At 45.6% G+C, this 24,279-nt stretch overlaps 2 protein-coding genes and 1 long non-coding RNA gene across 3 annotated transcripts; 2 read left to right on the plus strand and 1 right to left on the minus strand.

The window, feature by feature from the left end:
• The first annotated feature begins 1,235 nt into the window (after positions 1–1,235).
• On the plus strand, positions 1,236–4,601 carry LOC121668695 (translation initiation factor IF-2-like). The gene is made up of 2 exons (XM_042036707.1): positions 1,236–2,341; positions 3,656–4,601. The coding sequence occupies exon 1, from the start codon at positions 1,516–1,518 to the stop codon at positions 2,179–2,181; it is 666 nt and encodes a 221-aa protein (XP_041892641.1). The 5' UTR covers positions 1,236–1,515; the 3' UTR covers positions 2,182–2,341; positions 3,656–4,601.
• A 3,426-nt stretch (positions 4,602–8,027) lies between these two features.
• LOC121668696 (testis-specific gene A8 protein-like) lies at positions 8,028–12,923 on the minus strand. Its single transcript, XM_042036708.1, has 3 exons — positions 12,442–12,923; positions 10,793–10,955; positions 8,028–8,108 (listed from the first exon to the last, which is right to left on the minus strand). Exons 1-2 carry the CDS (start codon positions 12,889–12,891, stop codon positions 10,794–10,796), a joined length of 612 nt encoding a protein of 203 aa, XP_041892642.1. The 5' UTR covers positions 12,892–12,923; the 3' UTR covers positions 8,028–8,108; position 10,793.
• Positions 12,924–14,469: 1,546 nt separating this feature from the next.
• On the plus strand, positions 14,470–23,070 carry LOC121668697. The gene is made up of 3 exons (XR_006017513.1): positions 14,470–19,722; positions 20,701–20,876; positions 21,507–23,070. It is a non-coding gene; the product is annotated as an uncharacterized LOC121668697 (long non-coding RNA).
• Positions 23,071–24,279: the final 1,209 nt, after the last annotated feature.

The following is a 24,279-nucleotide window of genomic DNA, read 5'->3' on the forward strand; positions in this document are numbered from 1 at the left end:
TGCTAAAAGGCAGGAGCAGAGGAATTTTCCAGCTGCTGAAGCATTTGCGAAGTTTTTCCTTTCTCATGGTTTAGCTGAGAAACGGACTGTTTGGTAAACTATCCACAGGTGCAGGTTGTTGTGAGAACGGTGGAATTGTTTTCAGTCTTGTGAGAATAATATTTTGAAATGGGTGGTTATACCGCTCAGCCACTCACTGTGGTGGGTGGCTAGCCAAGGGGCCAATCACGTAATTTCTTTATTGTGAACCACACTATAAAAGATGAGCTTTCCATTAAAGGAGCCTTAGCTCTGCTTCGGCCATATCATCGGACCTGCACTTATGTCGTGATTTTCGCCGTCTCTCTGGGGATAACAGTGACATCTGGTGACCCCTGACGTGTACTGCGACCGCAGCCTCTCAGAAGGTACGTGCCAGACTGTTGGGGCTCGTCCCCCCCGCCATGTGGCCCTGGGGGGGAGGCACGGGGTTTCCCTCGCCCCTGCTCAGCCTCGTTCCCCATTGGTTGGTTTGTGTTCCCTGCGCGGGCAAGGACCCTCGGGTCCCGTGATTGAGCAGTTCCTCCACAGGTCCTCAGCCATGCGGATGGAGAAATAAACATCTTTCTGAAACATCTATCAAGAATCGGTCCATATATATTTCTTTTCCACGGGTCTCGTTGTCTGATACACGTGTTGCAGTACCCCCACTGTAACACCAGACCGCAACCAGACTTAGACAGTCTGGTGACACCGCATGTACTACAGCCGCAACCGGACTTAGAAGGTCTGGTAACAGCCGCATGTACCGCAACTGTGTCCCAGACGTAGGACGTCTGGTGTCCCAACCGACGGGTACCAAAGACATCTGGTGCTTGTCCGACGCCTATACAACCGCTCGGACTTTAGAAGGTCTGGTGCCCTGCGACTGTACATCGGACTTTAGGAGACATGGGGCGTGCGCAGCGACTGCCTCACCAAAGCCGTGAGACAGAACCGTGGACTGCAAAGATGGGACATAAAGACGCGTATAAGGTACTCTCGGTCTTAAAATCTGTGATAGCACTCATGGGAGCTGATAATACTATTGCAGACGGAGGAAAAGGGGAAGAACTGCCTAACTCTGTGTCCTCAGGATGTCCTCCGATCACGGATGGAACGAACCGTCTTTTCTCTTTCGTTCCGGGAGATCACACCCCCTCCGGACCGGCGCAGCCCTCAGCTGCACCATTGCCTTCCTGGAGGGGGGGGGGGGGGGGGCGGGGGGAGTCGCGGTGGCGGCGGTTTCGGCAGGATTCGCTGCTCCCTGGGTCGATCCGCCGCCGCCTGCTTGCCAGGTCGGTCCAGCACCCACCGCAGCTCTGAGCGCGGCACCAGCGGGCGCAGCGTCGCTGCCAGCCGCGTTACAGCTCCCTGTGCCGCTATTACAGGGACTGCCCAGGTCGGTTCTGGGCGCGGCCAGGCCGCCCCGGTCCCCCGCGGTCCCGTATCCCGTAAGTTTCAGTCCCGCGCAAGATTCCGTAGTGTTGGGCCCAGATGATCGGGACTCCCCGGCGCAAACGCAGTGGCGGCATGAGCCAAGTTCCCCGAATTGTCTTTATGAGGGAACGAATCTTGGCAGCGCTGCAGGATATAGAATTGGAGCTCACAGCGCTGCCGGGGATTATAGCAGAGCCGGTTATTGTTGCGCTGGGGCGGGAGACGGGGCAGTTAGTCCCGGTGCCGGAACCGGGCGCGGCGCCAGACATTCAGAGCACACCGCCGGAGCCGGCCGCGTATGCGTCAGAGCTGGCCACCGCGGTACCCACGCGCACCGCAGATCCAGCCCCTGTTGCGGCCACCACCGCTCTAGCCGCCGAGGCTCCAGGCTCCGGCGCTGCCTCTCCCCTGGCCCCAGAGCTGGCGCGGGCGGAAGTGGCGCTACCTGCCTCAGCCGTGGAGCCGGCCGGGGGGTCGGCCCCTGCGCCCCGGGAGCCCGCATCACGGGGGGCGGGGGCGGAGCCGACCACGTCGGCGGAGCCGGCTTCTGTAACCCCGACTCCTCCGCGAAAGCGGCGGCGAACTCGGGCCACAGGGTCCCGGGCGCCGCCCGGATTCCAGCCTCCGCGGTTTAACTCCCTGCCGCCCCGCCCGCCGAGGCTCCGAGCTCCGGCGCGGCCCCACCTGCCAGTCCAGCGCTGGCACGGCCGAAAGCGGCAGTAGCAGCCCCGGCCATATGGCGGGGCACGGCCACGCCTTCTGGGCCAACATGCCAATCTCCCAGGGGATCGTCGGGCACTCTCCTGGCCGGAGGGGTGAGCAGCGTTGCCACGCCAACGCTTGCTTCATGGCAGGATTGCGTAACAGAGCCTAGGCGCAAAAAGTAAGCCTGCAAATGCGATGCAACAAGAAACAAAGTAGTGATAATAACACAGATGGGATGGTCCAGGTTTTTCCTGTGCAACTGTTTTTTTCCAATTCAGGTCAGATGGATAAACCTGAATGTTTTGTTCGGAAATATTTAGGACAAAAGAGGCCTAGAGTTACGAGCACTCCAAATCAAATTAGAAAAGGTGGAGAAACAAAGGGAACAGGGTTTTTCTGTGCAGGAGATGCAGCAGGATAGGTCATGTTGCAGAATACTGCCAGTCTATATTTCATGCTAATGGTCAACCTCTAATACGTTTAGGGAATTTGACCAGGAATGCAAAGGGGAGTCAAATGTTTCCCCAGGGCATAGCTCCCCTGACACAGGCCTGCTGTGCCAGGTTGCAGCTACCACCCGGGAATCAGCCAGGGTGGTTTTATACAGCTGCAATAGGCATCTTAGACTCCAGTCATGTTATAAGGATCCTTTTTGTGAGTATTCATCTCTAGCTGAATCCGAGAAAGTTGTTGCTCCTCGTAGTCACTGAGAACTTTCAGGGCCTCTCCTTTTGAACCATGAACACTACTTTGATTGTTTCGTTGGACCATTGTCAGATTCACTGGGGTGGACAAGGTACAAGTACCATGATGACAATCCGAATATACAACATTAAGATATGCAATTCTCAGATTCTATTAAGACTTTAAATGATGCTCAGAAGTTGCAGGGTATCAATAATTGGTTATGTCTTTCTTCAAGGCTAACCACAGCACAGCTCTCCCCGCTTTTTGGAATTTTAAAAGGGGGACCCCAAGTTGAATTCACCTTGGAAATTGACTCCCAAAGCACGATGAGTGCTGCAGGAGGTTCAATAGGTTGTTTCTGCTCGACCTGTTTATCAAGTGGATCTCAGATAGCTTTGAATTTGGTCACTGATTAATACTCAAGCTCAAGTGCATTCATTTTGCATACCTGAAGCTACACCAAATTGCCAGGTTTCATAACAGAAGGTAATGCTAGGGCTGATGTGCTGGCTAACCCTGCATGGGTAGCTTCTCAGCCTGATAAAATTGCATAAGCTAAGGCATTGCAAAAAAGTTTATTCACACTTTCCCCTCAGTTACGTGGGCATCTGTTCATACTGGAGAGAAAGGTCATGATGTCATTGCCCATTGGAAGTTCGCTTTTGCGATCTTGGGCGTGCGTGCTTCTGTGAAAGGTGATACTGGCCTTGCCTATGTCTCTCAGAAGACGTGGGCAAATAATCATTTTACAGTGCTACCAAATTCAAATAATCCTGTTATCTTGAATTATTTTCTCTCATTGCAGTCTGCAGGAGACGCACCTGCCTTGAGCGAAGGTCTGGGTACAGGACCTACTCACTGAGAAGTGGAAAGGCCTGTATGAGCTATTGCTTGGGGGTGTGGGTATGCTTGTATTCCCACAGATACTGGGGTACAATGGCTACCTGCAAGATGTGTTCAGCCCAATCTGCGGCACCAGCAGCAGAACAGGCAACCTCCAAGGCAACCCTCAAATGATGACCAGAATGCAGATCAACCACTGAATGATTCTTCAGATGATGACTAGGATGTCAACCCTCAGCCTGGTCCTTCTACAAGCAGAGACTGAATTTTAACAGAGACTGAATTTTAAGTTTCTTGTGTTATGGAGTCAGAATGTTATGCAGAATATTGGAGCCCTTAAGGCTATCCAGAAGCAGTAATTGATGTAGAGCCCTTAAGGCTATTCAGAATTAATGACTGGACGTATAGCTGGGTTTGCTAGATATATTTCCCTTGGCACTGCTGGAGGATCTCTCTACCTGCCTTAAATCAGTATCTGATTTAGATTCTGTTTGGTCAAACAGACCCCTTACACTGTGTTTGTTCTCCTTGCTTCAAGGGGTCCCGCAGAGGATTACAAATGCGACCTTTTTGGTCTCAGACAAAAAGGGGGAACTGTGGATGCTAAAAGGCAGGAGCAGAGGAATTTTCCAGCTGCTGAAGCATCTGCAAAGTTTTTCCTTTCTCACACTTTAACTGAGAAACAGAAAGACTGTTTGGTAAACTATCCACAGGTGCAGGTTGTTGTGAGAACGGTGGAATTGTTTTCAGTCTTGTGAGAATAATATTTTGAAATGGGTGGTTATACCGCTCAGCCACTCACTGTGGTGGGTGACTAGCCAAGGGGCCAATCACATAATTTCTCTTTTGCGATCCATGCTATAAAAGATGGGGCTTTGGCATTAAAGGAGTCTTAGCTCTGCTTCGGACATATCATCTGACCTGGACTTATGTCGTGATTTTTGCTGTCTCTCTGGGGATAACAGCAACATCACTTTATAAACTATAAAAGCAATACCAAACTATCACAAAGCAGAAATCTTCTGCACATTCCGTGGAAACATGTGGAGCTTTCTCCCCAAAGTCATGACACCGGCTCTTTGTGGTTACTCTGCTGGGGATTGAGGGAAAGGACTCTGTGAACACTATCATCATTTCGGTGGTAAATTACATTGACTCCTAATCTAAACTATTTCTTTGCTAGCTTTAATATAGGTACCCTGATCTTGTGCACTGTTTCATGTAATCTAATAGTAGTTCTTTTTTGTCTTATACTGTGTAGTAAGTAACTCTGTTTAAGGCATTTTGACTCTTAATCTCCTATCTATTCAATAAGTAATTCATTTTATAATAGACCTAATCTGCCATTCTTGACAATTTGTGGTCTGAAGCAATTTAGGTGCAGGCTGCCTAAATTCAAGCTGCTGCCAAAAATCTTAGCCTAAGGCAGGGCTTGTCTGAAGCTCTCATTTGACCTGTATGTAGCAAGGTCAAATAGGAAAAATGGGAGAATGCTTTCTAGCTGGAATCTCTGAGCAAGATTTCAGTTCAAAAGGTCAGATTTGTGTCTTACCCACCTTTCCTGACTCCTCTGGGTCAACTGACAAGAACATCCTGCCATAACCTAGGTCCTAGCTGGGATTGTCCTGCTATCTTCAGTGAAGCTACTCTAGAGGTGTCTTTTTGTTACTGAGAAAGGGGGTGTAATTTACAGTGTAAATTTTGATGAGACAAATGAAAGCCAACAGAAATTATATGTGGAGTTTATAGACTGGAAGATTGCTCCTAAGGCTAAAGTGCCATGTAAAAATATTTTCTGTAAGACATTGGGGAACACCCAAATCCACAGACAGGGAAAGGATAAAAGTCAGAGCTTCATCCCAGTTCATTTCTTAGAGATTCTTCTGTATTATGAATATGATTTATTTGTTATATTCCTAGTTGAAGAGTTTGTATTAGTAACTTCTTTTGGTCATCAGTTCCTCAGCTCTAGAGTAGTCTTTTCCCTAGTGTGTTCAAAGTAACATACACAATATTTCTTGAACGCAAGTATATAATGCACATTCTACTTGGTTTCTCAGATGCTATTTTATAGTGAAGTACTGAAAATTCAAGTACTGAAGAAATTTTGTTACCTGTAGTTTTCAATAATTGAAGTCACAAAACACTGATACCTCTACCAGTGATACTATGTAGGAAATAAATACTACACCTGTTCTAAGTTTTAGAAACAATGTACATGGTTTATAAATTCTCATCTGGTTTTGCTTTATATTGATAAATTATGCCTTGCTTTTGATGACACCCAGACAAAAACAAGAGAAAATATAGTTTGTGTAGATTAAGATGAAGCTTTTCTATTTATAGACACTGAGAAAAAAATTGAAATATAAGACCCCGTGCAAGACCTGATTTCCTGAACATCTCTCAACCCCACTGAAATTAGTGGGACGAGAGTCAAAGCTGCCCTACCAGAGTAAAGACGCTTTATTCTTCTGTGTATTCAAAAGTTACAAAGAAGGTTCAGACATTCTTTGGAAAAATGGAGACAAATGCTGCTTATTTACCATTCTACACCTGTTCATTGGCCATGTAACAGGCAACTGTACATTGTATTCGTAGGCTGAGTTATTGCCTATCTCTAACTAAAATATTCATGGAGCATCTCTGAACAGTTTCAGAAGTCATCCATTATAGATTCAGGTCACGGTTTGCAGTCTGTATTTTCACTTGTTTTGATGCAGAGCAGCAAAACCTCTGCTTTGCAGCTTAGGAGAGTAAACCCAGATGCCACAAACACAGTAGGAGGAGAAGGCTAGGACTCTATCCCATGTGGAAAAGTCTGACTCTTTGCTCTGTTGCTGTGCTCTTCCATCCATTTCATGCTGGATCCTCCTCATATGGCCAGGCACGAGCCTAAGGAAACAATGAAGTCTTATAGGGCACAAAAGTGCAAAAAGAGGAAAGTGAAAAAACAAGGGGAAAAACAACTGATACCGGGGGACAACAAATAACAACAATTAACAAGATACAGAACAGCCTACTTTCGTATTCACAATTAGAGGGAGAATACTGACCTCTGCAGACCTTTGGTTTGACACATTTTATCTCCTTTCAAGTTATTATCCCCAAGTCTGGAAGTGGTCAGAAAGAAACTGTATATTTATGCAAAAATTTGCCCTCTAAGAAAAGTCTTTTACTTACTTCTTGAGGTGAGAATTTGGTTATGCTTCAAAGTTAGAGAATTTACACTTCTTTCTAAGCAAAATGCATTACTTCACTGATTACTTCCTCTTTTGTGATTGTTGACAAAAGGAACGTGTATTTCAAGAGTGCATGAAATAAACAGTAGAGGAAGTAAATGAAGACTGTGCCCCTGCTTTCCAGCATGGAAGGACTGGGCAGGAGGAGGGAGTACAGCTGTCCTTTACTGCAGTGAGACATTGCTGCTTCTCATTCCTGGACTGTCACTTGTTTAATCCATCCTAGGACTTTTCCTTTAATGTGAAAAATATCCAAAGCCAAGTGCTGTGTGCTGTGGATCAATTGTTATTTGTGTGCAGCTCTCTGCCTTAGGCCACTATTACAGCTGGCCTGGTTCCTACGGTATATCACCGTGTCCCGCAGCCATAGGGAGGAGGAGGAGGAGAAGATCCAGCAGGCAGGAATTGTGCAGCAAGATTGATTTATTTAATTATTTTACAAACTCTTTTATAGACTTTTTTCTTCATAGTCTAATTGGACAAAGGATCAGCCACCCCTTGGGGTGATTGGCTAAAATCCTAAAACATCCATTGTCAAAATATTTTTCTACTATACCATAAACAAGACTTTCCAAGGTTGCAGGTGGCTTGGTTGTTTACATACTCTGCTACCTCTTCTGTGAGAGAGAAAAATCTCTCACGGACTTAGAAAATAACAAGAAGATCCTCACTAACAGCATTTTTGTACCTACAATTCCCCCTTTTTGTTTTATAAGATAACAACCCTACTATTAATCCTAAATAGAAATCTACATCAGTTATTAATTCTAAATATGTCCTTAAGGCTTTAACTATCTGACTCTATAACAAGAAATTTAAAATTCAGTCTCTGCTTGTGGAAGGACCATCCCAGTCTCTGCTTGTGGAAGGTCCATCCGCCTCATGGTTGACATCCTGGTCATCCTCAGAAGAGTCATTAGGCTGATGATCTACATTCTGGTCGCCATTTGGATGGTTGGTGTTCTGGTCATCATTTGGAGGTTGCCTGTTCTGCCTCTGGTGCCGTAGGTCAGGGCGAACGCATTTTGAAGGTAGCCACTGTACCCCAGTATCTGTGGAAACGCAAGCATACCCACGACCCCAAACGATAAGCTCATGTGGGCCTTCCCACTGGTTAGTGAGTAAATTCCGTACCCAGACTTTTGCCCGGGGCAGTTGTATGTCGCCTGCAGACTGCAATGAGAGAAAATGATTCAGAATAACAGGATTATTTGAATTTTGTGGTACTGTAAGGTGATTAATTGTATACAAAGCTTTTTCTAGTTGGCTCTGTGGGGTTTCTCCATGCATTCCCCTTTTCTGTTTGTCCAAAACGCTTCAAGGTACCATGAGCGCGTTCAACAATGGCTTGGCCAGTAGGAGAATGTGGGATACCAAAGGTATGGTCTACACCCCATAGGTGTAAAAACTGCCGCGTCTTCTCCGAGGCGTAGGCAGGACCATTATCGGTTTTCACAGAAGCTGGCACGCCCAGGACTGAGAAAGCCAATTTCCAATGGGCAATGACATTACGGCCCTTCTCTCCAGTGTGAGCAGTAGCCCACATAGCCGAGGAGAAAGTGTCAATAGACACGTGCACATATTTCAGCCGACCAAATTCTGGGATGTGAGTTACATCCGTTTGCCAAATCTGCAAGGCTTTTAGCCCTCTGGGGTTTACCCCTGCTGGCAAAGGCGCAGCGAGTCCATGACAGTCAGCACAAGCGCTGACAATGTCGCACGCCTCGGTTGGCGTTAAATGAAACTGCTTCTGCAGGGTATGTGCACTTTGATGGAAGAAACCGTGCGATGCCTTGGCTTGTGCAATTTTGTCAGGCTGAGGCCCTACCCATGCAGGGTTGGCCAGCATGTCAGCCCTGGCATTGCCTTCTGTTAGAAAACCTGGTAAATTGGTGTGGCTTCGAATGTGCAGAATGTAATACGGATGCACTCGAGCCTGAATCGCAGACCACAAGGTTTGCAACAGCGAAAACAGAGCCGCATTGTTCACCTCCTTCAGAAGTGAACAATCTAAGCGTTGAGTTGTATCTGCTACATAAGCAGAGTCAGTAACCAAATTCAAAGGTTCCTGTGAGAATCACTGAAAAGCCATGGTAACAGCCCTTAATTCAACTAACTGAGCAGAGCCTGACTCGTGGCCTTTCAGCACCTGCCATTCCGATCCCTCCTTCCAGGTAACAATGGCTTTCCCAGTTTTCCCTGAACCATCCGTAAAGACGGTGGGTCCTTGCACCGTCACTCAGCTATTTCTCGGCCGCAAGGAAAGTACGGTCGATTTTGCCAGCTGCAGTAATTTATGGCTGGGCAGATGGTAAGTGATCTGCCCTGAAAAGTTTTGCAGCGCACTTTGCGAAGGAGCACTATGGATGAGGCTCCACTCAAAGTATTCCTTTGAGATTGGAATGACAATTACTGCAGGATCCGCAGCCATCAGTTGCAAACACCATTGACGGCATTTGATTATCAGAGAAGCGACCAATTCAAACACTGTGGTCACCGTCCTTTTCGGCTGGTGAGGCAAAAAGACCCATTCTAGGATATGCAAAGGATCAGGCCATTGTGCATTCCACTGGCCAATGATACTTGTAGGATGGAGGTCTGGAATAGTAATGAAAACAGTGATAGCAATGGAGGGATCCACTCGATAAACCTGACGAGCGGAAACAGCCCGTTGGACCTCCTGCAGCGCTTGCCGCGTTTCCGGAGTCAACTCCCGAGGTGAATTCAGATCAGGGTCCCCTTTTAATGTATTAAAAAGAAGGGAAAGCTGCTTTGCAGTTAGACCTAAATAAGGTCGTAACCAATTGATGACACCCAGCAATTTCTGAGCATCATTTAGGGTTTTAATCGAATCTGGGAATTGCACCTCTTGGCGTTGGATAGTTTGGTCCAAAATTTTCACTCCTAAATATTTCCAAGGAGGATGCTGTTGAACTTTCTCCAGAGCTACCTCTAATCCATTTGCATGCAGAGCAGCGAGCAGCTGAGGCTATATTCTCAGCAGCTCATCCCGAGTGGACGCTGCCACCAGGATATCATCCATGTAGTGGTAGCAGCGTGCATCAGGAAACTGCTTGCGAACTCCAGCTAAAGCTTGGGCGACATACCACTGACAGATAATTGGGCTGTTCCTCATCCCTTGAGGGAGGACCTTCCATTGGTATCTCTTAGCAGGTTCAGCATTGTTAATGGCAGGCACAGTAAAGGCAAATTTTGGTTTGTCATCAGGATGCAAAGGAATTGTGAAAAAACAATCCTTTAAATCAATGATCAGGATGTCCCACCCCATAGGAATCATGGTGGGAGAGGGCATGCCAGGCTGCAATGCCCCCATACCTTCCATTACTGCATTAACTTTCCGGAGGTCCTGCAATAACCTCCATTTCCCTGATTTCTTCTTAATTACGAAAACAGGAGTGTTCCAGGGACTAGTAGAAGGTTCAAGGTGCCCCTGTTGTAACTGTTCCTGAACTAGCTGATGAAGGGCGTCTAACTTCTCTTTTGGTAGGGGCCACTGCGGCTCAAAGACTGGTGTGTCAGTCAACCACCGCAAAGGCAGTGTAGGATACTGTGCGCCCTTACACACAGTGACCCCCAGCAAAAATTTGTCCCAATCCGTACGCCCCAAGCTGCCAACACATCCCGCCCCCAAAGGTTAAGGGAAGTGGTAGCAACATAAGGCATAATTGTAGCTGTGTGCCCCTCTGAATCCTTCACCACCACAGGCCGTTTGCTTAAATAGCTCTGTGTGGATCCTCCTAATCCTGCGATGGCCGATCCCACTGAGGCTAAAGGCCATGAGGGAGGCCACGCAGAGAAGGAGATGATCGTTACATCAGCACCCATATCAATCAAACATCAAAGCTGAGTCCAGGATGGACGGGCGTTCGGCAGGATCAGGGTACATGTCATCTGTGGCCTTTGGTCAGAGATGTCTGCAGTCCAGAAGGCCTGCGGAAGTCCCGTAGATCCACTGCCGTTATCTTCGTGAGTTTGTTGCTCTATCCTGGGGACACAAGACTTAAAAGGCACTAATTTAGCAAGGCAGGTCTTTTCAGGAATAGTTACAGGGGGTTTTTGTGTGGAGACCATAGCGCAAATCTGACCTTTAAAGTCAGCATCAATAACTCCTGAGTGCACTAAGATTCCTTGATGGGCAACGTCAGGTTTTCCCACCAGCATTGCACTGGATCCCTGGGCTAAGGGTCCATATGCATCCAAGGGAACCTTATAAATACCGCTAGAGTCTAAGACAACTGCAGCTGAGGTATGGACGTCAAAACCGTCTGATCTCTGGGTGCTGTCTGATCCCTGGGTGCTGTCTCTAGGGTGGCTGGGTAGGCCTGTGCCTGTACCTGTGCCACTCTCTGGGGGAGCGACTGCATCGGAGAGCAATTCCCCCTCCTTGCACCCTGGCGGAAGTTTCCCGACAAAGGCTGACCATCGGCATGAGTCCAGGATCTACAGTAGCCCGTGCAATGCCCTGGCCTGCCACACCTCTTGCACTGGGGGATCGCTGCGTTCTCTTTTTGACTCGGCTTAGGCCGCTTCCGTTTCTTCACCTGTTTTGGTTGCTTTGGTTCACGACCAGAAGATGCGTGAACAGGCTGCAGGAACGCAGCCAAAGCAGACCTTCTCTGGTTCCCAGATCCCACCTTAGCGCAGGCTTCGACCGTGTCTGTTACCTCAGGATCCCCTGGTAAGGCATCTATGATTTTTCTGCACTCCTCGTTTGCGTTATCTCTCACTAACTGCCTTAACAACAACTGTCTTAACCCGTCATCCTCAGCCTGTTTCTCGAGAGAAGCAGCGACTTTCTCTACAAAAGAAAGGAATGACTCTAATTTGCCTTGAACTAGTTCAGTATATCGCTTTCTGGGTGCTGACAACTCTATGGTTTTCAACAGGGCAGCCATGCCGACCTGTTGAGCTTGCTGCAGGATGCTAGAGGACAAGTTACCCTGTAGACTGGGATCAGAGAAGGGACCAGTCCCCATCAAAGCATCCATTCCTGCTGTCTGTCTAGGATCAGCAGCAGGGAGCTGCAAATTTGCTAATGCAGTCTTGCCGGCCAGCTTTCTCCAGGTTTTTTCAAAAACTGTAAATTGTACAGGTTGAAATAGAATTTGACCTAAGTGTCTGATATCAAATGGAGAAAGCAAGTCCGTATTTATCACCCTTATTATTTGCATAACCTCAGCAGAACCTAGCCCATATTGTGCCACCTTGGATTGTGCAACTTTCCAAGCAATTACCTCATGCTTGTCGTGCTCCCTGAATCTGGGAGAGCCTTATACACTGGGAAAGCTTGGATCTCTTTTGGGGAACCAGTACCATCCTGAACGTCGGGCACAGCCTGCGGATGGAGTGTAACAGCTCCCCGGTTACCCCCAGAATCCTCAGATCTATTTGGCATTCCAAGGATTTCTAATAAGCTCCAGTCACCCTCCTCCAATGCTTGCACCTTAAGAGACTCTAGAAAGCGATTATAATGCGTTGGACGCACTGTTACCGTGCAGTCCGGAAAGGTCCAGGGGCGAGACCGGCGCAGCCTTTTTCTTCGCCGCGCGGCTACAGCCGCCTGACGACCTGGGGCCAGAACCTCATCTGCCTCACTGCCTGACGAGGAATCATCAGGCAAAGGCAACTTTGGGGTGCTGGGAGTAAACAGAAATGTACGGGGAGGAAGGGCACTTTGGCTAAGTTCGCCAGAGCCAGAACAGACAGGACAGACTGCAGCTGGCTGCGCGGCAGTTTTTACAGCAGTCTCTTTACGGGAGGCCATCTCGGCCAGTTCTGACCGAGTCGGTACTGAAGCTGCAGCCGACTCTGGGGCTACAGCTGCGCCCGGCGCCGCGGCCGGCACCGCAGCCGTCTCTCGCACAGCAGCCACGTTCGGCGCAGTCGCCGCTTCCGCTGCTGTTTCACGCTCCCCGGGTGCGCTCGGCGCCGCCATCTCTGGCCCTCACTCTGCGGACGCGCCCGGCACCGCTGCTGACCCGCACTCCGCGGATGCGCCCGGCGCCGCCGCTGGTCCGTTCTCTGCGGCCGTTCCCGGCACCGGCGCTGGCCCGTTCTCCGCAACCACTGCCGCTTCCGGGTTTTCCCGCGGCAGCGCTGTTCCCGGTTTCGCCGCCGGCCGCGCCGTTTCTCGGATCGGAGCTGCGTCTCCCGCTTCTGGCAGGGGGGGCGCGGGCGGTGCAGACGGCATGGCGGGCGCGGGCGGTGCAGACGGCATGGCCGGCGCTGGCGCCGCTTGCGGCGCAGGCTCAGGCATTCGCCGCTCTAACAGGCTGAGCAAGTCCTCCATCCTACGGGATAGGTTTCGTAGCTCTGACAGAAAGGGCAAATGCTGCATAAAAAAGTCCATGGCTCGGTTCTGCGACTGCGCAGAACAGTCCAGCTCCAGGGAGGGCAGCGGACCATAGCCAGGCAGTCCCGGGAGGGGCACGCCCGGCGCAACGCCCGCTAAGTTAGATCCAGGTGCATACGGAACCGAACTAGGAGGCTCTCTGGGCGTCCAAGTTGCTAAGCCACTGATCTGCGGCCCTGGATAAGCCGTGGCTGCTGTCCAGCCAAATGGCAAGGCAGGCTGTGCGCCCTCTTGCTGCCCGGACCCCCCCGCCTCTGGCGGCGCGGGGTTCCTGGGGGCTGTGGAGTCCTGCGATTGTGCAGGGTGAGCCGGCGCAGGCTCTGCCTGTGGAGCCGGGGGGGTTATTCCAAATCCACCATCACTTGCCCCGGAAGCCCAGTCAGCGGGGCCCCCCTCGGACATTCCTCCATCACTCATCACCGAGACAGGCGATCCAGCCCTGCTATCACAGTCAAGGGCTGTCAGCAGGATAAATAACGAACGCCAGGTTTTGTATAATTCTAACGCTGCCGGCTCCCCAGTCGAGAGAGCTCATGTCGGACAGTGCATCCGAGTTCTTGCCACAAGGAAAAGTCCAAGGCAGTATCTCTGTCCATGGAAATCCCTTTTAAAGTAGCCCAGTCTAATAATTCCCGAACTGAGTTTTCAGGAATGGAGGTGCGCAATATGCTAAACACACCTTTCCAGACCAGTACTACAGCATCGTTCTGTGAGCCGCTGTTCGCCATTTCTCAGTTCTGTCGGACCTCCCGGTCCCGGGGGGGAAAAGGAACAGCGTACCTCTACAGGAATTCGGCTTGGCTCGCAGCAGCAGGACACGTCAGAGAGTGCAAATCATGTCGGGCAGCACCAAATATTACTGCTGGCCTAGTTCCTATGGTATATCACCGTGTCCCGCAGCCATAGGGAGGAGGAGGAGGAGAAGATCCAGCAGGCAGGAATTGTGCAGCAAGATTGATTTATTTAATTATTTTACAAACTCTTTTATAGACTTTTTTCTTCATAGTCTAATTGGACAAAGGACCAGCCACCCCTTGGGGGTGATTGGCCAAAATCCTAAAACATCCATTATCAAAATATTTTCTACTATACCATAAACAAGACTTTCCAAGGTTGCAGGTGGCTTGGTTGTTTACATTCCCTGCTCCCTCTTCTGTGAGAGAGAAAGTCTCTCACGGACTTAGAAAATAACAAGAAGATCCTCACTAACAGCATTTTTGTACCTACAGGCCACTTCTCATCAAATTTGACATCAATTGGTTTCAATTGCACTTCCAAATGGGTTTATCATTTGGGGGGATGGAAACTTGTTTTCTGATGGATTATTATTACCAAAATACACTGCTGTCTGTCAATCTGCAGAGGGTTATAGAGCAAAATCATGCTCTCTTCATATGTAACTTTTTCTCTACTATTGATATTGTCCTCTACTCCTCCAAAGCCAGGATCCCTCTGCTGTCTGGGTTATTATGATAAGTTTTGTGTGCTTCATCCCTCTGAGAGAAAACAAAGAAGTTTGTGGAAAACAGCCTGTGGAAAGAAACTTGGAAAATACATTGTTTGTATCCACTGTCCAGTGACAAAGTTATTTTTTTCTCATATTAAAGTAGCTCACAACAGGATGTTTTCACCCTAAATAAACTAATGTCATAAACAGCACATGAAAACATAATATACTCTGCAAAAGAAGTGGATTTTCTACCCAGCTGTCTATCTGCAAGCTTAAGAGGTGTGCAAAATCTCTACCCAAATTTGGCCGATTTTGGGATGTGAGTTTTTCTGGAAGAGAGAAATAAGTACCAGGACTGGTTGCACATAAACAGTGCAGTTGTATGGGCTTCATTGCTGCAGGACATCATGCCGTAACATGACCCCTCATAGTTTTAGTCAGAATTTTATTTCATGAGAACAGCTTCTATTTTTTTCCAAATTGAATATTTAAGTGGTTTTAATTTTTCTTTACATCTTTACAGAATGCAATAAAAAGAGTAACTATGATAAAACACATCAGAGCATTTTGATGATGTCACCATTCACAGTGTCAGCATTTTGCTTTGAGAAGAATGTCAAAGTTGGTGTTCCATGTTCTGATTAAGCTAAAAGAAAACAGCAGTAATTAAAAACAGTTCACACAGGAAAACTGCAGTTCACACAGGAAAACTTCTGCAGGTTTTCAACTTTAGTAAAACATTAGAACAAGCTAAATGCTTCTCTTTGTTTGAAATGCCTAATAAAATTTCAGTGCAAATGAAGCCAGATTGGCTGTAGGTCTAAGCAGAATTCAGAACTGCCTCCCCAGGAAGCACTTTATAGGCTGAAGGGTATCCCTAAGGGTACCTCTGTTTTGGAGGGATGCTAATGAGGGCAGGACCACCCATCTTGTCCCAGCACTGCCCCTTCACATTCTGCTTGTTGGTATCTCAGATTCTGAGGCTTCTCCTTTGCTCACAGTTTGAGAAATGAAAGGCTGGGTGAGCCTTGAGGTTAATGTTTTGTGAAGGTGATGGGAGAGGAGGAGCTGCTGGGAAATATGAGGTTTTCTCAAGTTTCAGTTTTTCTGTTATGTGTTTTGTGCATCTCATGCCTCAGGGCTGATAATCCTGTTATCACTTGTGAACCCTGAATTCATGGAAAAGGCTTTTCAAAGTGTATTTTGCAAGAGGTTTGTCAGTTAGAAATCATTAAAGAGAAGGACTTTTTTGTGATTCTACAGCAAATTTACCAACTTTGCTCTTTGTAGCATCAAGTACACTTCCTATCTGTACCCACAGGAGCTGGCATCAGCTACCTACTAAATTGCTCAGTGTATTTTATTGATTGACTCCATGAGTCAGAGTGAACAAGTGACAGGTATGTTCTGCCTGATTTGCAGTTGAAGTATTTTGGAGGAATTCTCTTTAAATTTTCCTGGTTCCCTGGGTTTGCCTGGTGTTGTGTATAGTGATCTGTTACTTGAACAAATCAAAAAATTCTGCCTCTGCATGAGGGTCTGCCAACTGTAGCCAACAAAAAAAAGCTGGGGTTAAAATGACATCCGTTCCTCCAAATGAAAGCTAGTAATTTTTGATTGCTTACCTTTGGGCACAAGTATTTTCAATTAATAAATAAACAAGAAACAAATAAACTTTAGGTGAGACATCTGAAACACTAATTTAGCAGACAGGTGATCATTCTGAAGACCACAGAGCATCTATATTGTAGTTATTGGCTGTCATTTATCTTACAGTAGCAGCTAAAGCCTCCACTGAGATTGGAAGCAAAATTCTGTTCTATACCACAGTGAGAGGCAGGTCCTCCCCCAAAGGATTTATTACTTCAACAGGGAGGGGGAAATAACATAGCAAATGTGCAAGGAGCCTGCAGAGAACATGAAAATATCTCACATGTAGAAATGTGACCCTCTGTAGAGTTGAGTGCTCTGTAGGAAGAGCTTTGGTCCTTTTTGTTTCCAGAAAGAGCCAGAAGTAGCCATCACCTGTCATGTGCTGCTAAGGAGAAACCTGACCCTGATATTTTGCTGCAGAAAACAGGAGCTTAGGTGTTAACTCCATACGTACACTGCGAAACCTGCAGCTTGCTGCTATCACTTTAATTTCTTACTTGTAGTCACACTAATTTCAAACCTGTATAAAGTGTTTTTCTGTTCAGGGACTGTAATTAGCTTGTATGCACTAAGTCCAGAAAGATGACTGTAATGTTTTTCAGATTCACATGGGATATCAGCTAGGTTCTCTGTGACACAGCTCCTAGGAACAAGTTACAATTTAGGAGCAGGATTTTGAGTTTTACCATACCAGAAAAATCCAAAATTTAGCTAATTGGGAGTGACAGAAGCATCAGTGACTACTAGTGATTGAGAAGAGTCCAGCATTTGAATCCCATTTACCGGATATGAATGCTCAATCACTTTTACCATGTGCTTGTGGACACTTTAATGCCTACAAAAAAGTTATAGATCAAGCAAGAAAAAACAAGCTGGGAATGAGTAAAGGGATGGATTTACAGAGCATGTAAAAACATATCTTTGAGTAAAAGGTGACATTTCACAAAGGGTCTGATTCAAAGAGTACAGTAGTGTTTTCAACAGAATTTCTAATTCTGAGTGAATTCTGAGTGAAAAAGGTGAGTCATCTTTTGAGCTGTAGAAGGATCTTGGAAGTACCTGTGCTAAGTTTGGAGTTGAGAGTGACTTCTTCCATTGCAGCTGGAAGGACAGATGTACAAATTGTGCAGTTTCCACACCTGCCTCATCCGTCACCATCCTCCAGCTTTCATGACGTAAATAAGCATTCATAGCCTGTTTCAGTGCAACCCAAAGAGGCATCATTTATCACTTCTTCGCCCCAAAGTGGATTATAAACCCTCACAGTGCCACTTACTGCAGCTCAGTAGCTTCTTAACCACACAAAGATCTGACTGTATAGAAAGGCTTATCCTGCCTGTAACTCCCACACTGATCTGTACAAATGTGCCTGTAGCATCACAGATTTTCAAGAGAATCTAAAAAGAATACCTTTGGGAAAGCCAGGGAGTCAGGGCATGCAGCACCCACCTTGGAGTGAGTGCTGGAGTCAAATGTAGACAGTTAAGGATTTTTCTTTCCAGTCCTGGCCTCCAAGCATGATTTTGTGTGCCTTTACTGTGAAACTCCTGTTCATGGTGATGGCATTTTCTTTGGAAATCACTGTTGTGGATGTTAGCAAAAGCTGAAGAAGAAGATATTTCTGTTCCACCATGAATATTAACTTTTCAAGTGGTAATCACCACCAACTGCTGGATGGCAAAAGCAACATGAAAATGTTATAAGGCAGATGGGACCAAATGAGAAATAGTAAAGCTGGAATGAAAGACATAAATCTAAAATGTGCATAAGGATAATTTACCTTTTTTTAATAGATAAATATGTGGAAACAAGAGAAGACATAGAATGGCTAGAGCTTTTATGTTGAGTAAGAATTAATGTGACCAGACTGACACTGACCAGACTTGTAACAACTGTCTTTTACTAGATTTTATAAATGCTTCAAATATGGGGGGCTTTATTATTGCTTTCTTTAGCAAGAACAGAGAACTATGAAACATTTATCTAGAGTCTGTTTCCATGAGATAACAAGTTTACTTATTCGGTTTCAAATTTGATGTAGTGTGGAAAAATATTCGTGCTCACCTTGTCGTATTTAGTTGATGTGTGTTACCCAACTATCTTTTGCTACATACTGTTCTGGATGGAGCTCGGTCCCTGCTGACCAATACATCCTGTTTTAATAAGTTCTAACTACACATGGCAAATGTCTGTACCTTGTGGATAACTCATTGAGAATCAGGAACAAGAACTCCATTTATGTGTTTTCAAATCCAAATCTACCAAAATGTCTAGGTGCAAACAGTATAATCCATTAGGTTAACCTACAATATAATCCATTATATTAATGACTTGATAGGGGGAAAGCATTCACCTTCTTAGCAGGATGATAAAACTATGATTTTCTGATCTGGCTCTTTGCATAGTTCCTGAGGCCCCGCTTTATCTGCAATGGTATAAACTGTCACCAGGTTTCACTTGTCTTGTCTCTCAAACTCACTTAGAGACTTTCCTTCAGCAGAATTCAAATAAGTCAACTGAACATCTGGCTTCCTTCTTACATGAAAAACTGTTTGCCTGTGTGAGGTGATCTAACATTTTGTTACCCTGTGGTGATCTGACCAAGAGGATTAGAGCCAGACATTTCTCATCCATTTATATTTAATTAGAAATAGCCATTACCAAGACTGGGACTTTCAATAATTGTGTATTTCCTGCTTGCATTTGTTTTTCCTTATCACTGCTTTCCTGTAAATCTTACATTAACCAATAATGATGCACTAATTGATCGTGAAGTTGTAAATAGTAGACAGAACTTGTGAGTGCTTTTGATTCAATACAGGAACAGCAAGGCTCCTGGTAGCTGAGAAACACTTCACAATATCAGATTTTTATATGTTTATTCATACTGAATTACATACTATTGTTTAGGTCCTTCAAATGGCCTTGATGGACTTTAATAACTATCTTGGAATAAAATGTCTCTTGAATACCAGTTACAACATCAGAAGCCCATCCTAAGCAGCTTACTAAGGACATTTGCACTTTCTGAGAAGTTCATTGAAACATTGATATCAATTCTCATAAATTTTAGAATAGTGCATTTTTATTTCAGTAAATGCTAAGCACCACTAAGAGGTAAGTTGCTGTTAGCAGTTATTCTAGAACAGATTGGTTTGGATGCCCTTCAAAAATCAATTTGCACTCACTTAAAAATACTGTGATAATGAATTGCATTAATTGTTAATGTTTACTTTCAGTGTCATTACAGAACCCATCCTAAATCCTTCCCATAGAACAACCAATTGGCAGTATGTGCTGAGAAGAGAAATGTAAGGATCCTGAGTGTAATTATTTGTTTGTAATGGCTCAAGACCCATTACTTACTTAGGAGAGTGATTTTGTTCACATGTTCAAACTCTTGGCAGCTCGCTGGCAGAGGTCCCTGGCAGATTTATGTGAGCTGCTCACTTTGAATCCACAAGATCTGTGTAGACCAAGTAGCAGGGCCAAAATTACTTAAGAAGTATCAGCTATTATGTTCTGACACTGTTCAGATAAGCCAGTGGCATTTTTAAAAAACAGACTATTTATCAAAAGGTTGTGATATGAAGCAAAGCAACAATTAAAATATACACACCAAACTACATCCTGTGGGAAGTTTAAATTAGAGGTCATGCTTATATTCATTCATTGCCGGTTTTATACTGCTTAGGGTTTTTTCTGAGTGTTATATTTTTATTCTTTCTCCTGTCTCTGTACCATATCTGGGGGGTCCCAGATTATCTTCATTATCTTCATGAGATGAGAAATAACTTTCAAAGACCTTTCTTTTCTTGGTGGTTAACTGTTCTTTGTTGATTGATTGATTGATTGATTGAGCATTCACTGCCTATTGGCTCCAGCTACATCCAGGAGGGTTATTCAGCACAGAGGCTAAGCATAACCAGTTGAGGGGGAGAAAAGTGTGATTTGATGATTAAGTCATAGGATCAAGATTCACATTCTTGGAGATATTACTGTGCCTTCCAATGCTTTAATTTTTCACTTGAAAAATGGGAGGGTGTCAGGAGTTTTATATCTGGAGTTTTATGAACATGTTGATAACTGTTTACAGGACCAGAGAAAATAGAGCTTTTAATTATAAACCTTTTTGAAGTGTTGGAATTCACTAGGTCAAAATCAAAAACATTCGAGATATGTTGTGGTTTTGCTATATATGTCTAGAAACATGTTCGGCTGTTTTGCTAAAATTTCTAAGGGGAAAAAATATCTTTAAAGCAGTTTGTAACTATGAAAATCTTTTGCAGTGCCTCTGATAAAATGGGATTGACTCCACTTGTACCCTGACTGTTTGAATTTATGCTGATTGACAAAATAAAAAGCCTGGGGAAACCAGTGAAATGTGAATGTGGGAGGTTTCCAAAGGCAACTCTTCCCATGTAACTGCCAGATAAAACTTACAGTTCTTCTCTACAAATCAAAGGTCAGTTATTTGGGAGGACAGACACATAAGAGAAAAGGCTGAGTGACATTTGCAAAAGGAAGATGGAGTAGTGAAACGGAGAGAATGAAGGGTGAAAAGTTTGAGATCCAAGAGAAAAATGAGAAGTGAGTGCTGGAGTAGTACAGAATTTAGCCAGCAAGTACTTTTAAGGAAAGGATTTCCATCCCTTTGATAGCATGGCAGGGGACAGCTGTGCAAAGTAAGTAAATAAGGAGGAAAGTATGCAGAAAGTATTGTAGTCTTTTTCTCATGGGAGAAACATATGGCAAATTCACCTGCTGTTGAGTGCCAGCTGTCCTGATAGGAGAGGGCAGGCAAATTTAGAAAGCTGCCATAGCACACAGGCTGCTCTGCAGGGTTGGCCATCACATACTCCTGTGTTGAAGCCAGTCCATTTTCCAGAACAGAATTAAATATTTGCAAGGCAGAACAATATTTATTTCATTTGGTTGTTTCTTATGAAGTAGCTTCTATTAGCACACATAAAACCTCTCTTCCCCTTGCCCTGAAACCAGTGGCAGTGAAACAGCAGGACAGATGTGTCTCACTGCCACTCATTAACAGAGCTGGTGCCTAATTTTTGGTCATGGTTCATATGCTTGTTTGCAGGCTGCCTGAGGAGTCACAGATGAGACACCAGCTACCAGGTCCTTGGAATGTTAAAATCCTGCTGTATGTCATGATGGCAGATGCTGGCATAGGTTGAACCTTATTAAGGGAATCAAGTTGGAGAGACAGGGTATCTTTCCCAGAAAACAGCAATTCATGGGTAGGTACATTTTGACCCTTCAAGCTTTTGCAGCTGCTTTACACCACCTGAAGGCCCTGCATGTTCTTGATCTGTATCATAATCTGTACTCATTAGGTCAAATTTAGAGTAGCATATGAATTAGCTGAAAGAAATGGGGCACATTTAATAGATAATGCACTGCTGAGATTAGAAGTGCACTGAAGTGGCTCATAATGTGTTACTCAAAGGCATTTCTGCTTAATTTTTGAAAAATGACTAATGAAAGAGGCAGACAGCAGTACACAGTGAACACTCTTGCTCCGACGTGTACTATTATCAGATTTCAGGTAGGCTGCAACTGACCAGATACCATAAAGATTTTTAGTGAAGCTGTGAGTAACACAGAAGCACAGCACCATCAGCAGCATGGTTACATCAACAAGGAGAAGGTCAGTGAGAGCTGCAGGTGATCAGCATCTCTTGGGGTCTGGCTCAGGAGCAGCTTTGGAACAATCTGTCCAAATATACCTAACTTTCTCTTTTTCAAGCACCAACAGCCACATATCATCTCCCAAAATGCAGATGTCTGCTGTTTGAAGTCAGCATGTAACACATCTGATATTCTGCTATTCAGAATGATCACAAAAATTACGAGACTGGAGGTCTGGAAGTGAGCTCAGGAGAATTAGAGCTCATCCTTATTAAAATGCTGGCCTGGTAGAACACAGTTTATTTTCCACTTTGGTGAGTGCTGTGGGAGTTCACTGTGCCAAATCCCTTCTTCTCTTACAACCTGAGCATGTACCTATATCTACCTTGCAACAGCAGAGACAGAAACGAGCTCCTGAGTCTTAAAACTGTGCCTCAGTTTACACCCAAACAAGGATTTTACACCTACTCATAAATTTAAGGACTTCTCATGCAAGAGAGCTCTCTTCTTAAAATTTAGGAAGTTACAGGTCTCCAGCCAAGAGGCAGGAAATTACCTGTGTTATAAACGCATATCATAATATTGGCTTCTCGCAAGTATTAAGGTGAATATTATATAATGTTAGAAATGCTTTTGCTGTGTGGATGTAGTTTTCTTTCTTTTTAGCAAGAATATTAGCAAGTGTGAGCAAGTAAGAGAACCTCCAATCAAACAGAGGATGAGGCCCGAAAAGCTGCTAATCAACATTTTGTCCAGAGAACAAAGGGACCCAAAGGCTGCTCTGCCCGGAGAACAGGAGGCCCAGGGGAGCCCAGAGCTGCTATCACCGCTCTGCCCGGGGAGCAAAGAGGCCAAAGCTGCTATCAGCCCTTACTATCTGAGGAAATTAAGAGGCCCACTCGACTATCAACTCTCACCTAACGAGCCCAGGTCCAAGAATCAAAAGAAATAAAACCGCAAGGCAGAGAAATGCTCATGCTCTAAAAAGGCGGAACCAAGGAGTGGCCATGCAGAACAGTTCCTGGAAAAGTTTGAATATGCATAAAGAACAGACAGTAAAAATGGTATAAAAAGGACTATCTTTGAGCACCAGGTGTGCTCTTGGCAGAGCACCAAGGCACCCAGCCGTTACCTCTTTGCTTTATTTTATGTGTCTCTTATTGTCTTTATATTAAACTTTTTAAATTCTCACAGGAGAGTGAACCTCGTTTTTCACACCTGTAAATGATCCCTGGCTGCTGTGAAAGCAAAGGCAAGAGTCAGCTCTTACCTCTTCCCTTGCCTCAGCTTTGGGAGGAGCAATGCACCTGCAAGGTGATAGTATTGCATTTCAGCAATTTTTTACAAGGAGAAGTGGGAATTCAGGTATTTTACACTGATAGAAGAGCTTTTTGGACCAAGGAATCCTTGCTTCTTTTTGTGAAGTTTGCAGGACTTGAGGGTGGTCTCACTTTACCGCCTTGAATGGGTATCCCAAGCATGAGGAAAATACCATTTCCTCTACAATCTCAGCACAAGGGGCAAGACTAAGTCTAATTAGAGCATAAACAGGCATATTCTCCTGAGATGCCACCTATGCAGGTCATGGGTGTGGTGTACTGATACATTTTTACTGTGGGAAAGGGAAAAGAAAGAGCTTTCAAACTCCTATATTCAGACAATCACAGAATTAACTAGGTTGGGAAAGATCTCTGAGATCAAGTCCAACCTATGACCTAACACCACCTTGTCAACTAGACCCTGGCACTGAGTGCCACATCCAGTCTTTCCTTAAACACCTCGAGAGACAGTGACTCCACCACCTCCTTGGGCAGCCCATTCCAGTGACCAATCACTCTTTCAGTGAAGAACTTTTTCCTAATATGCAGCCTAAACTTCCCTTGGAGCAGCGTAAGGGTGTGCCCTCTTGTCTTGTCTCGATGGTTGCCTGGGAGACCAACCCCCACCTGGGTACACCCTCCTGTCAAGGAGTTACAGACAGTGGTAAGGTCTCCCCTGAGCCTTTTCTCCAGGCTAAACAACCCCAGCTCCCTCAACCACTCCTCATAGGGCTTGTGTTCTAGACCCTTCATCAGCCTTCTTGCCCTTTTCTGGACATGCTCCACCATCTCAACATCCTTCCTAAATTGAGGCACTCAGAACACAGCAATCAAGGTGCCATCTAATCAGCGCAAAATACAGGGGAAGAATGACTTCCCTTGTCCTTCTGGCAACACATCTGT

The sequence above is a fragment of the Corvus kubaryi genome, unplaced genomic scaffold (assembly GCF_017639235.1).
Source record: "Corvus kubaryi isolate FWS band 111438036 unplaced genomic scaffold, C.kubaryi_AGA036_p1.0 37386, whole genome shotgun sequence".
In the NCBI taxonomy this organism is placed as follows: Eukaryota; Metazoa; Chordata; class Aves; order Passeriformes; family Corvidae; genus Corvus; species Corvus kubaryi.